Source organism: Liolophura sinensis, chromosome 6 (genome assembly GCF_032854445.1).
Source record: "Liolophura sinensis isolate JHLJ2023 chromosome 6, CUHK_Ljap_v2, whole genome shotgun sequence".
Classification (NCBI taxonomy): domain Eukaryota; kingdom Metazoa; phylum Mollusca; class Polyplacophora; order Chitonida; family Chitonidae; genus Liolophura; species Liolophura sinensis.
This window is the reverse complement of record NC_088300.1, coordinates 41,328,835-41,343,179: the sequence shown is the minus strand read 5'-3', so window position 1 is coordinate 41,343,179 and position 14,345 is coordinate 41,328,835. Positions and strand designations below refer to the sequence as shown.

At 40.9% G+C, this 14,345-nt stretch overlaps 2 protein-coding genes across 2 annotated transcripts; one reads left to right on the top strand and one right to left on the bottom strand.

The window, feature by feature from the left end:
* The first annotated feature begins 7,104 nt into the window (after nt 1–7,104).
* LOC135466395 (uncharacterized) lies at nt 7,105–9,545 on the top strand. Its single transcript, XM_064743842.1, has 3 exons — nt 7,105–7,266; nt 8,511–8,687; nt 9,170–9,545. The coding sequence occupies exons 1-3, from the start codon at nt 7,146–7,148 to the stop codon at nt 9,448–9,450; spliced, it is 579 nt and encodes a 192-aa protein (XP_064599912.1). The 5' UTR covers nt 7,105–7,145; the 3' UTR covers nt 9,451–9,545.
* Nucleotides 9,546–11,195: 1,650 nt separating this feature from the next.
* LOC135467213 (uncharacterized) lies at nt 11,196–12,819 on the bottom strand. Its single transcript, XM_064744977.1, is given in 4 exon segments — nt 11,196–11,624; nt 11,627–11,665; nt 12,199–12,391; nt 12,706–12,819. Coding segments are annotated over 4 exon segments (594 nt in total). The 3' UTR covers nt 11,196–11,376.
* Between the last annotated feature and the right edge of the window lie 1,526 nt (nt 12,820–14,345).

Genomic DNA, 14,345 nt, shown 5'->3' with positions numbered 1-14,345 from the left:
TTCACAACGTGCGAACATGGTGATCACATGAAGGGAATCAGGTACACATCCACAACGTGCATACACGGTGATCACATGTTTGAGTAAGGTACACATCCATAACGTGCGCACATGGTGATCACATGAAGGGAACGAAGTACACATCCACAAACTGCAGACAGGGTGATCAGGTGAGGGAGTCAAGTACACATGCACAACGTGGGTACATGGAGATCATACGGGGAGTCAGATAAACATCCACAACTTGAATACATGGTGATAACAGGAGAGAGCCAGGTACACATCCACAATTTGAAAATACAATAGTCAGATAGGTCAAGGTCATCAGGTGGATTGTCAAGTACATGTGGACCTGTTGTTGTTGTATTGAAGATAACACTTGCTATAAACTTTATTTAATCTTAACTATCAGAACAACATTATACTATACCAGGCAGATGAACCATCGATAAAATTGAAGAAATTCTTTCTGTGTTACTTTAATTTCGCAATTCGATGATCCACAGACACACTACACATCGCCTACTCATTATTAACCTTCTTTATGTTTTCACGTTTCAAATGACATCCAGCGTTATTAACTGCACGGTTTGGATACGTGAGGAAAATCGTTTTACAGCTCTGAGAGCGGAACTTGAAGAGCGTTTCAGAAATTCGAACAGTGCAACAGAATGAGGAAAGCGCAGGGTATGCGGACAGTTATTGGCCACGCAAAGGAAGAAACGCCCAAAACGTAAACTGAAACTGTCAATGGATATATCTTTCAAAGCCTTCGTGAATGCATCTGCAATCAGACGTTAAGTGAAAAGTATTAAATTTCTAGGCAGTGGTATTTGTGGTGTTGCACATTTCCTCATTTAAAAGTGATCATCAATGAGGAGGAACGCAGACGGATCGTGCATGAAGCTGCAAACCTATGATGGCACGGAATCAATTTACTTCGTCCGTGATTTACAGAAGTATTAATTTATTACAGGCTTCTGCATTTATCAATCAATCGTTGTAGATTATCCATACCTGTGCTGAGTTGCTCATTTTATCGACCTTTGATTAGGATTGGGCCGCTTGCTATACTTTGTGCCTCGTACTTGCGCTTGGCGCTTGTACAGAACTAAAGGCGACAGAGACGACAGTCTGGGAGCTGCAGGCACGAAGCGGAACTGGAGGCTGCATACCTTGTAAGGTTTTGTAACGGTCTTGATGGAATTTATGCTGCACAGCAGAATGATGTACAACGTGTGTCGATGACAAGTGTATACAGTACTCCTGCTGGTATTAAAGCGATGAAATTCTTTATAACATTCTGCATCTTGGTAGCCGTGGTCCACGATGGTGAGTACATCCAGTAGGTTAACTCATTATTTACTTGTAAAACACAACTAGTGTTATTCAACCACTTTAGTACTCAGTATTTTCTATGAACTGCTGTACTTCAATGTTCCCTAATCCCTAATAATGAGCCTATAATGTACAGTGTCATGGTTGAAAACAGAATATCATTTATATATTTATTTACTTGATTCGTGTGCTCAACAATATTTCCCTTATAAGACGGCAGTCAGCATTATGGCGGGAGGAGCCTTAAAGGAAACCCACGACCATACGCGAGTTGCTGCCAGAGTTTCCCACTTGCGACCGGAGAGGAAAACAGAATTACATAAGGAATTCAGCAGATGCTGGATCGGTAGTTGATGTGTATATTTGTCCTGAAAAGGACGAGACCTTGTGATTTTATCCGGTTTCCTCAAACTGATCGCTGTAATATAGGAGAATTCGTCTATATTACATTTGGTGGTAAACCACCTACTCACTAAACAACTAAATAAATGTCGCTACTTATCTATTGTACATCTTACCTTTTTTCAAACAATATTTTTGTCAAACAAATGAGCTGGACTGACAAACAGGCTAAGCCTGTATAAAAGTCTCTCCACATCTTACGTTAGTTTGTTAGAAGACTGTTCTGTCTGATACACCTTTCACTGGGAGTAACCTAGAAAATGTTATTATATTGTACATCTTACATTGCTTTGAAAATTGAGCTGTACATCTTAAATTGCCAGCGGGATTTCGTATCGTGTGTGATAGCTTACTCTATTTATCTAACTGGGATAAAACAAACCCTATGTCTTACGAATTAATGCTTCTTGGATGCCACGTTTATTTGTTGTATCATTTGCTTGTTAATATATTCTAGTAGGTTAATCAAATCAAGTGATTGTTGTCTGTGACCTTGCCGACCCAGCGGAACACACTGAAGGTTTTTGACCGTGACAGTGATGACCAAACAGATCATGATGAACGTTTTTGACGGCGACAGTGATGACCAAACAGATCACGCTGAAGGTTTTTGACGGCGACAGTGATGAGCAAGCAGATCATGCTGAAGGTTTTTGACCGTGACAGCGATGACCAAACAGATCATGCTGAAGGTTTTTGACCGTGACAGTGATGACCAAACAGATCATGCTGAAGGTTTTTGACAGCAACCTTAGTAACCCAGCCGAACACGCTGAACTTGTTCCCAAGAGACGCAGAATGCCGTATTAACACTAGGCTTTACAATACAGTGGATCGGCTTGTTTTTTGGATGGACTTTCGTTGACATCTTTATGAGGATTGGCAATACGTTCTGAGCTATGCTGAAGTCAAAATTTGCTTCAAGGTTCATCCGTATTGACCAGTTTAACGTTTAGAATAAGTCAGCATTTCCCCCATGTTCTTTTTTATCATTATTTATTTTAATTCTCTTTTGTTAATACGTGTATATTAATTTCTTACAAAAATAACATCATGTAACATTCGGGGCGGGAGGCGGGGGCATTGGGCGTGATCACGCAAGATGATATGACTTCACGAAATTTGTTTCGTTTCTCACCTGCGCAAACTGCTCAACACAAATAGACTTGTCTGCAGCTGTTTTCACAGTGATCAGTGCAGCTTACTGCTGTCATTCAAAGTGATAACTGGGCAAATCGGAAACCACAAACTGCTCAACACAAATAGACTTGTCTGCAGCTGTTTTCACAGTGATCAGTGCAGCTTACTGCTGTCATTCAAAGTGATAACTGGGCAAATCGGAAAACACACCCTCATTTCGTTAAGGTTCATGATCTTGTCCCCCATCTTGGTTTCCTTGCCTTTCTTTTGTGTTAAGCGAATGTGCTGTTGTACATAAATACATACCAAAGCAAGGCAAAGCCAACTAACCTACAGTTAACAACAGTTTGGGCTTCCACGGTGTGAAGAATGTTCGCTACTTCCTAATTATGGAGGTAGCATTAATTAATTTAACATCACACATGTGCTGAAGCTAAAATCTTTGCAGTTTGAATGAAAAGTTCTCCGCAGCCTGAAAGACATTTATTAGCCTTAAGTACATAGTGATGTTTGAAATATATCGGTCTTTTTTAAGTCAGCATGAAACAGACGGTGGCTAGTTTCGCGATTGCATTCAAACAGTAAAATAGTTGACTTGGTGGGGGTGGGGGTATGGGGGATGTGGATCGAGGCACAATGTCCGTAGGGGTATCCGGTTATTCAGCACTGGTTCCCACATATATACACCGTGTCGAGACACTTGAATGACACTGGTTGTCTTTTACAGTCACAATGTAAGCTATCAAGTTGTGAACACTAAAGTGGTCTATATTCAGGTTGAGTAGCCTTTGTATCTCAAGTTTCGCATCGCTGCACACTGAATTGAATCAAGCTTTGCCTTAAGGCTTGTCCAGGCAGTCATAAGCCTCCCATCAGTGATCTAGACAGGATCTAACGGGTGTCCGATCCATAAGCAGTTAACACCACCGACCATCGATCACAACATCCGGTCTGGAGTAATCTTTACATATTGGAACTATTACATTAAAAATAAATGTCCCCCATGCCCACCCACTGCTCTCAAAACCAATATTCTGCATTTTGATACCCACGCCCTTTCAGTATCTGAGAAAACATATGCACAAGAGATTTCCGATTATTTATTTATCTATTTCATTGCTCTTTAACACCATACTCAGACATTTTTGATGAAGAAAACGGATTAATTGCTTAATTTATTTCATTTGTTGCTTTTTTTGAGTTTTTCATTTATAGGATGGCGGTCAGATTCATGGATGATAGAAACAGGAGTGACCACGGTAAACCACCAGCCTTACTCTGAATTACTAACGAATAACTTCCTCACACGTATGTGATGTTCTGATATGGTGTTGGACACCAGACATGTGACAATCAGTCTACAACGAATGACAAACTGCCTCGCTCATAAACCTGACATTCCTAACTGAAGTTACCAGACAGACAGAATTAGGTGTAGTATAACATCAAACGGTTGCTACGGGGGAAAAATGGAAGGCGAATACACGTTGTGCTTAATGAAAAACCATACAAGCTGTGAGTCACCTACTTTACAAATTAAAGTTGATGTCAAAGCTATATGTCTGTTAGAGGTTGGGTAGGAAAGGTCTCTTCCCGACATAGCTATACTAGAACACAGTAACCCTTCTCTAGGAAATGGGTGAGGTGAGTTCAACCCAGATGGTTTACACAACAACAGAAAACTGAGGTATTGATCGAATAAGTGCTTGACAACTCAGTGCGAACCATGATCATTAGCTGGAGCTGACTCCACACAGACACAGTGTTTAGTTTTCGGTAATGGATGTTGAAATTTTGACACATTTGTCTTAAGATAACATTGATGAGGCGGTCAAAATTTTAAATTACAAGGCTCAAACATAAGCTGTCAAATCCTGTTTACAATCTTTGACTTAAGTCAAAACTGATTCGGTCTCTGGTGAGGAATACACCAGAATGGGTACAGAATCGATTCTAGCTCTGGTGGAAGATTTATTCAAGCCTGACCAAGTTTGTAAGATTTAACCCAGGAACCCTATCTTCTGTGTCAACCAATCACCATCAATTCTGTATTCCTATACTATAAGCTCGGCAAGGGAAAATCAGCATTAATAGCTAAATCATAAAGAAAATGTTACCAAAACTAAACAGCTTGACGTTGAAAACCGGGAACCCGCATTACACACACTGCACACATGTACCCTTCCGCAAATTCCAGTTGCACAGCCGGATCTTACATGCTATTGTATCGATTCATCCTGACGAAAGGAACATGTTTTGTTATGCGAAAAGTCTAATAAATCGGATTTTTTTGTTCGCTTTGTCCAAGGTGTTTCCAGTTATATAAACAGCCATGTCGTCTTTGTCCACTCGTCCTGTGCGTCCACAGAAAAACCTTCCGGCTAATGACTTCTATTTTGAGTACAGATACAACGATCCGCTATTGTTTCCCCTTACACCGTGACGCTTAATGGAGCTGTCAACGTAATCCTTCGTTGTCTTGTCAGTTGTTTGCTCTCGAGAAATGCAACAACAGTGATTTTAGTCAGCTTCACAACAACTTTGTGACATATAGTAGACGTAAGACGGTGCTGTAGGGAACTAAGTGCATTACTGAATAGTATCGATTTATTTTTTTAAATTTTCGAAATGTTGACAAGAAAAGTATGCCTTTGTCGCACATTTAGCTATTATACTCTTATAAGCTAATCTGACGCACAGGCATCCCATGTAAACAGTATATATAATATACCTCCTCGGGAAAGAAGTGTAGTGAAAAACAGCATTGTAAATATGTGCGAAGATCGAATTCATGACAAGGAAACGCTTATTATCCTTTTGTCAGTGAAAACTAATAGTCATTGTTCATATGTATGCTTTACATTATGTGCTTATAGTCTTCGTGTGGTGGATTATAACTGGCTATACATATACCTTTTCACTGACGTCATATGACTTAAGAATGTAACAACGGGAAGAGACAATTAAGTGCCTGGCCCCGCAAATAATACAGCGCATGCGCGTATAGCAGTAACAATAATCAAAATTTCATGACCTGTTTCATGACCGAAAATAACAGACGCTATGTTGATCGTTAACTTGCTATCGAATGTCAGACGGTGCTCCAAATTATGGACAAACATGGATAAATGAAAGCTGATCGGGAGTGAGTGCAAACATTTTCTTGGCCAATAGTCGATTTTAGTGAAGCTGTGAAGAGATCAATCTTCTAGAAATGATAATCGAAAACACTGTCAAGTCGATGTGCCAGAAGGTGCGTCGCAAAATTACAAGGTCTAGGCCCGTCCCCTTGATCTGCCGCAGCCTCAGAAGGCTATTTATGGATGTTAGTTTCTTAAACTCAGATGATTATTGCCATTGATTTCTGGTGTTGATAAAGGTTCTGGCATTTATCGGGTTAACAATGGTGTGTGGTAGAAGAAGAAAGTTCCTTTGTGCTTGGTGAAAGATGCGATATGTTCAAGTGGTTAACATTGCACACAAACGTATCACGAAAGGCTCGGTGCCACGCCTGAGGCGTTTTGTGATGATCATTTATTATGGCTCAGTCCAACTGCCTCAATACAATTACTTAAATTCATTTCATGGGTAATAGTGATACAAAAGAAAAACTTTACAATGTTCCTTAAGTGGAATGTGATTTGAAATTCTTGGCGAATTATTAGAGGAGTATTTTGTCTAAATACCCTGAATCAGGCTGCTGCTCTTTAGCTCTCTCGAGGCTTACTAGATCCTCTCGGGAAGTTCCGTGGTTAGCAAGCCAGGCGGTTCAGTGACACTAGAGCCTCCCGCCAATGTGGTTGCTCTGATTTCAAGTCCAGCTCAAGCTGGTTTCCTCCCCGGTCGTAAGTGGGAAGGTCTACGTATGTCGTACGTGGGAAGCCGTTGTGGAGGTCTTTCTCATTATATCTAGTAAGGTCATTTCTTTGGAAACCCCGGACACACATATTTGTATTTCCACAATTCCACAATATTTATTCTTTGTATAAATTGCTTTTTACTTAGTCTTATTAATTCCTTCGATCTTGCAAATATTGATATTAGCATTGTTCACAGCATCTGTTTCTTGGTGTGGCACTGGATACCGTGCAAACAATAGTATTCTATATGTACATATGTTGGTGTTAGCTTGCATACATTTCTGTTTCTTTCATTCGAATTTGATTTTAGTTTCAGGAGAAACCTGGTTGTCTTTGGGTCATCACTGTTATTTGATTGGCCAGGAGAACCTCACGTTTTATGACGCCCGCCTTCGGTGTGAGGATATGGAAGCGAATCTTGTTCAGATTGACAGTATTCTTGAAGATTTCTTTATTGCCAGCATCATTCACTCTAGTTCTAACCAGTACTGGGTGGATGCCACCAGGAATCGCACCAGTGCACCGTGTAAGTATTTTGTATTTAAAATACTTTTTTTGTTCGCCCAAATTACCGGCCCAATCTGTTGACATGACTCTCTTTTGATTTCACATGGAGTCCACCACTGGCTCACTAGTCAGTAGTTCATGCTACTTCAGTTTTGTCGACTCTGCAATAAGACACAAATCTGGCCATAGCGAAAGTAAAAATAAGGCAATCTTATCATTAATGTCCGCTTTATACCCTTCTTACTGATTGGATTAAATGGCAATTGTTTTACAGTGACACGAAGGTTTTGTCACGATTTAATCTCCAGCCCTATAAAGTAAACTTACCAGGGAGTGGGTACAGGATTTTGGCACCACCCCATGTTTTCTTCTTTATTATCGCGTGCTGCCTTAAAAATAAAGGTGCCAAATTTTAAAACCTCAGCTGATTTAATCTCCAATATATCACACGATTTGTTGGATACAATACATACTCATCGATGAACATTATGTTGAGTTGAACGTAACACACTCTTTATGCAGTTCATTTTTGTTTTTAATATTTGTTTCTTAGAATGAACAGTAGGCCCCTCTATATAACAGAACATACCGCCACGTACAGGAAGGTAGTTTAACTTTTGGCGCATTGAATAAGTGTGTTTCATCAGTAAGTCCATGCGTTCAAGTTCAACATGTCCCTTGTAGACAACGTGTGTACGTAAGTGCTTAATTAGTGGTCACGGATCGATGGCATCTTTACCTTTGCAGCCTATAGATATACACGTATCGCCTACTTAAACTTGAGAGTTACGCATACGCTGTGAAAGGCATAACGATTTGGATTTATGTATTAATTTATTTTTTTTAATTGATTGGTGTTTTATGCCGTTAGGAAGAATATTTCACTTATATGACGACCGGCAGCATTATGGCGAGAGAAAATCGGGCAGAACCTTGGGGAGACCCACTATTATCCGCAGACTGCAGATAGTCCTCTCCACAAACCACCTGGGAGGAAAGATAGCATGATATGAGGCCCCTGAGTCACTATGTTGCGCTAGCACGTTAAACCCTCGACCGCAGAGATTCGTTGAATAGTTTTAGGAAGGTATGAATAATAAAAATCTTAATGCCACGTTGGCAATATTTTAGCCACATCGTGAATGAATATTCTTCTTTGAAAGGCAACGTTGGCAATATTATTACGACTTCGTGAATGAATATTCTTCTTTTATGAACATGTCCTTTCTGATTTTAACTGGGTCGTATGTTTGTCTTTGTCAGCACTGGCGTACACGTGGTCAGATGGGACAGAAGTGAAGAAATATCTGTGGATATCCTATGAACCAAACGAGACAGGTGACTGTGTCCGATATTACAACGCTGCTGGCGATACGCGTAATAGGTTGGGGGACAACCCGTGCACACACAATTATTCCTACATATGCGAAAAACTTGCAGGTGAGAATAAAAGTCATGACGACCCAGCTTGTCACAATGTGCTGACAGTAGACATGAGGGTTCACGCGGTCACATTATACTGACACCATGCAGATAAGACGACCAATTCAGTCACAGTATACTGACAGTAGACATGAGGGTCCACGCAGTCACAGTGTACTGACACCCTGCAGACAAGACGACCAATTCAGTCACAGTATACTGACACCAGACATGACTATCCACACAGTCACAGTATACTGACAGTAGACACGACTATCCACGCAGTCACAGTATACTGACACCCTGCAGACAAGACGACAAATTCAGTCACAGTATACTGACACCACACATGACTTCCACCCGATTTCCTCCCACCACAATACTAGTAGTCGTGTATAAGTGAAATATTCTTGAGTACAGCATAAAACTCCAATAAAAAAATAAATAAGTCATAATGCCTGGAGAATGTCAAATATTACGTTCAGTTCTTCGTCTTTCAGAATCCCCTAGTACCGGCAGTTTAGGGCCTTTTACAGAAATTACAAATACGTCAATGTGTTCTCTTCTGCGACCCACGCCAAGTCGGTCACGTGTGGAATGTGGACGAGTTTGCTTATTAACACCCGAGTGTGATGGTATTGTGTACCAGAACAATTCTTGTCAACTTCTGCGATTAGCCGTCATCAACGCGGTTTGTGATCCTTACAGCGTCATACCGGATTCAGTGTACCGACTGAACAGATGTGGAGGTGAAATAGGTGTAAATGCAATCGCTGGATGATTGAAAACGTTTCATGTGGAATAAAAGCATGCAAAACTCGTGTAGCCAATGAGTGTGGAGGTAAAAAACAACGAGTGATGGAGAAGCATCACGGGGAAGAGAAGTTTGGGGTCAGCTGAGTGCTTTTGTTGATAGGTCAGCGTTGTAAATTGTCAGAGTTGTTTATGTCCTTCACTAAGCACTACAACCAGGTGGCGGTGTGATGGTGTAAAGCTGAATATCATACACAGAGTTCTTCACCCACTAAACGACAGAGTGCAAACCGTTCTGCAGTATAGTTGTCCAGAAAAGTTGGGAATCGCCGACATTGGAGAAGTGACCGTAATTGTGAAGAACATGATGCCAACTTTTCACAGTAGTCTAATCATTTTCACAGTCTGCGTAATGTGTATATACTAACAAGGGAATGTTTACATAATGTGTGTATACTAACAAGGGAATATTTATATGACGTGTATATACTAACAAGCGAAAGAAACGACAAACTTTAAATGTGATCATATTTTCCTGCGATACCAGGAGCCTCTCATATGTGATGTTTGTGAGTTCAAGTCCAGCTCATGCTGGCTTGCTCTCCGGTCGTAGGTGGTCGTTTGTTTTACCCCGGCTCTGGTTTCCTCTCACCATAATGCTGGCTGCCGTCGCACATGTGAAATATTTTTCATTAAGGTGTAAAACATCAATCAGTTAAGTATTTTCCTGTGGGCATATGCTGTGTGCTGAATCACATAATATTTTATTTATTTATTTATTTATTGAATATACGTATTTTTATGTATACTCAAGAATATTTCACTTATACAACGGCAGGTAGCATTATGGTGGGAGGAAACCGGGCAGAGCCTAAGGGAATCTCACAACCATCCATAGACTGCTGACAAACTTCCCCACGTGCAGCCCGGAGTGGAAGCAAGCTTGAGTTGGACTTGAACTCACAGCGACTGCATTGGTGAGAGGCTCCTGGGTCATTGCGCCGCGCTGACACGCTGGCCACCTCATGACATAATGTAGTGTTTGTCGAAACTTACGAGCCCTTTTCTGGGAACATGAAGTCTATTTATAATATCAGTTTACTCGTGCGTTCTTAAATTGCACTGATATGTGATACAGAAGTGGTGAAGTATAATGGAATGTAACATGTACAGTTTTTTTTGTTCATCAGTATAAGACATTACCGTTATGTCAGCAACATGCACACGTAACATGATGACTGTATGTAACACGATTATCTCAGAAAAGATAAAGACAAAAACAAAAAATATGTTTAAATTTTACTTTTTCTTTTATTTTTTAAAACTTGACATGATATGTTCACGGCTGGTTGTTATGAGTCTTGTCCATGAGGTCCAATTTCAACATTTTTAATTCCAAATTCAAATCATCAATAAAATCAGTTATTCTCGTCATCAGTATTCACTAATTGACCCTGGGCAGTGCAGAGGTCAAATTTCAACACTTTCCATTCCAAATTCACATCATCAACAAAATCAAAGTTCTTATCATAATCAGTCTTGACCCTGGGCGATGCAGAGGTCAAATTCATTTAATATGCATGTAAATTTTGTTAGTTGGGTTTGTGCCCCTCCTATCGCCAAATGTGCGACGGTTTAGAAGAAGTAAACCAAAGCACACTGCCACACATAGTGCAGGTTAGGAGCTCAGCACAAACAGCAGCCGTGAACAATGCCAACAACTAATAAGGCGGGTAAATTGAACCGCCGGTCATTTGAAAAACTCTAGCCCACCCTGCAAAGTGTTCAGAAATATACTCCATCAGAGTCAAGGAATGCAGTCGGATTGTTCTCTATATCTCTATGACAGACAATCGACCCCTCATTCTTAATGACTAGACATCCGGCAAGGGAGTTCAACATTTTCCTGGCTTGATTCATAGCAGCGTTGTTGCCCGAATATCGCCATTCTAATCTAGGTAATATTTGTGACGAGATTATTTAACATAGCCAATCTTAGTTTTCGTATAGCTGCTTTGCCTATGTCATTCCCACCACAATGTAATACAATGACAGTCGGCTGGGGGCCGATATGTTTCAACAACCCTATTTTGTTTCTGGCCTGCAGCAAACTCCTCCCACTGTATCCCTGCCACCACAATGTGTACCCTATTCTTGACAATCCCAAATTAGGGCCACCAGGTCTTATGACTGCTGCAGTGAAGCTCTTTTGACTATGGAGGAGCCTATAACCCAAATGCATTCTGAAAGACCTAAACGATATCATTGTTTTAGATTGATCAGTTATTTTAACAATGGCACACGTATATATGATTGATAACAGGCAGACCGCCATCGGCCTGCTGTTTTAATCATTTCTGCTGTCCCGCCTGCCAATGCCAGGTCTGTGGCCACACCAATTCGAAGGGAGTGACCTCTGTATTTCAAATTCTGCATGTTTAAAACCTTTAAACATTTCTGAAGTATTGCAGAAAATTGATACCGAGTGAGTGGGGCACCACTGAAGTGACAAAACAAAGGGCCCTTGCTTGTGTAGGGACAAATACGAGGATTTCCCGCTTGCTTGTCTACTTTGATTGTTACACCTTTGCCTGTTTGATCAGTCTTAGAATAGCGGATATTCAAGGTTAGAGTCTCTGCCTTTGTGTCCAAATGAATATCAGCCCGGCTGATAACCTGATAATCAGGCTTTCCCCTAGATACCGCAAACTCTCCGACCCTAAGAAAGGCAAAATACGCCAAAGAAAAAGCAGCTGTGAATAAGGTTGACGCATACGTATCAGCACAAACACTCGGCAACACGCGAGTAACTTTCTGCAAGATTTCTTTGGTGATAGGTAGTCTGATGTGTAATCCACTTGCCCTTCTAACTTACATAGGTACGAGATCGCAGATAAGTACGACCTTGCTGTAGAGTAAGTTAGACCTCGTATTGACAAATGAGCTATGTATGAAACAGTGAACTCCAGCTGAGGAGGCCAAGCATTTTGGATGTCTACTTGTGCACAAAATTGAAAATAAGACGCTAAACTAGTTCTTTGGGTTGCGTGTGAATTTTCTGAGAGTGCTGCTCGGAGGAGTCTGTCAACTTCAGGCTGGAGATTAGAGTATGGAACTCGACTAGGACCGGCTCTGGTGATACATTGGCTGATGGGGACACTTCTCTGAATCTGTCCCACTGTTTACGAGAAATTGCGTCAGCCGTTAAATTAACTTGACCAGCGATATGTACCGCTTTAAATGTTATGTTGTGAAGCATTGTATTCAGAACAAAGGGCCTTACTAGCCCCATGGCACGTCTAGATTTAGATGTTTGTCTGTTCAGGATTGCAAACAGGGCTTCGTTATCGATGTTTAGCAGCACCCTCTTGATTGATAACTTGCTACCCCATATCATTATAGCTAAAATGACTGGGACGAGTTCAAGAAAAGTTATGTCACACATAACTTCCATCTTAGCCCAAGCAGCTGGCCATGGGTAAAATACCCACTCTTCCTGAATAATTGCCCCACATCCTAATTCAGTTTACCCGGCACTGTCAGTATACAATTTCAGAACCGATTCAGACGACCAAACATCACTCGAAAAATACACTGTTCTATTAAAGCGGTCCAGAAAATGTGACCACATCAGCGTGTCGGAACGAAGCTCTTCCCCAGTTCGAATAAAATGGTACGGTTTACTCCCTCGACTGTGAGGGTCGTTGAAGGACTTACTGTCTTTTCGGAAGCTAAAGGGACTCCTAATTCAAAACATAGTCTTTCAAATGTTGACATGATATTTTCACATAAATTCGTACCTGCAGCTCCAGCAAAATAAAATCATCTAGGTAGTGATCCATGGTGTTTTCATTGGTGATATGTACCGTTAGCCAGTGTAAGAAAGATGAAAATCTTTCAAAAACACGACACGAAATGGCACAACCCATTGGCAAACATTTGTCGATGAAATAGTTACTCTGGAACTTCATGCCGAGTAAATCAAAATCTCCTGGATAAACGGGTAGTAACCTAAAGGCAGATTTGACATCCATTTTACCAATCAGTGCCCCACAACCTAACCCAGCAATCATTTCTAAACCTTGTCAAATGAAGTGTAATTTACAGATCCATGTAAATGAGAAAAGCATCTACCCATTTGTCTAATGTGTCGATAGATTTTAACTGTACTTCCCTGGAGACAATTTCACCATTATCATTTAAAGACAAACGCCTCTCATTTTGTGTGTGTCCGTGCTGGACGGAAGTAGAGAGGCCAAATCCACAAATTGACCCTCAATGATTTTTTGTCTAGTTTGATTCGACACATGTAATCCCAAACTAGGTGCGTTACAGAACATGACACTAACAGGGTTGTTTGTATCACCTGTTTCAAGCTCAGAGGCCTAGGTGGGACTGGCAGTTTGGCATAAACTTTGACGTATGTCCCTCTGAACCATACCATCATTCCCGTATGTTTCCTGTCCAAGATCCACTAGGCCTACATCATCGTGACTTCCTTCACACTGGGTTGAAGGGGGGGGGGGGGGGGGGGGCGCTTTACTGCACTGTTCGATTTGCTTTTGGATTTCGGCATTTTCCTGACCCAACATGCAATTTTATACCTCACAGTTAACAATTACAACTTCTCACACACAGAAAGAGTACGTGAAAACACGGTCCGCCATTTTGCTTAACATGTTGCTGAACTGCAAGATATGACATGAATCAAAACTTATCCACCAAATTCGTAACCTTTCAGAACCCATCCGTTAAATTTTTCTCTTACAACGGCAGAACGGTAACCATGCTTTGTAAACAATGCTTTATTATTTGGAAAATTTTGGTAAACAGTGTCATATTTCTGGAGATAATATCCCCTAATTTAACCACACAAACTTATCCCTGTTCGTTCATTTACAAAAGGACTTGCGCATTGAAAGC

What these genes read in the sequence shown, in the direction of transcription:
- LOC135466395 (XM_064743842.1), top strand. Translation starts at nt 7,146, where the DNA reads ATGGAAGCGAATCTTGTTCAGATTGACAGTATTCTTGAAGATTTCTTT. An exon ending in GAATCGCACCAGTGCACCGT is followed by an intron (nt 7,267 to 8,510) that starts GTAAGTATTTTG and finishes TGTCTTTGTCAG; the next exon opens with CACTGGCGTACACGTGGTCA. An exon ending in CATATGCGAAAAACTTGCAG is followed by an intron (nt 8,688 to 9,169) that starts GTGAGAATAAAA and finishes TTCGTCTTTCAG; the next exon opens with AATCCCCTAGTACCGGCAGT.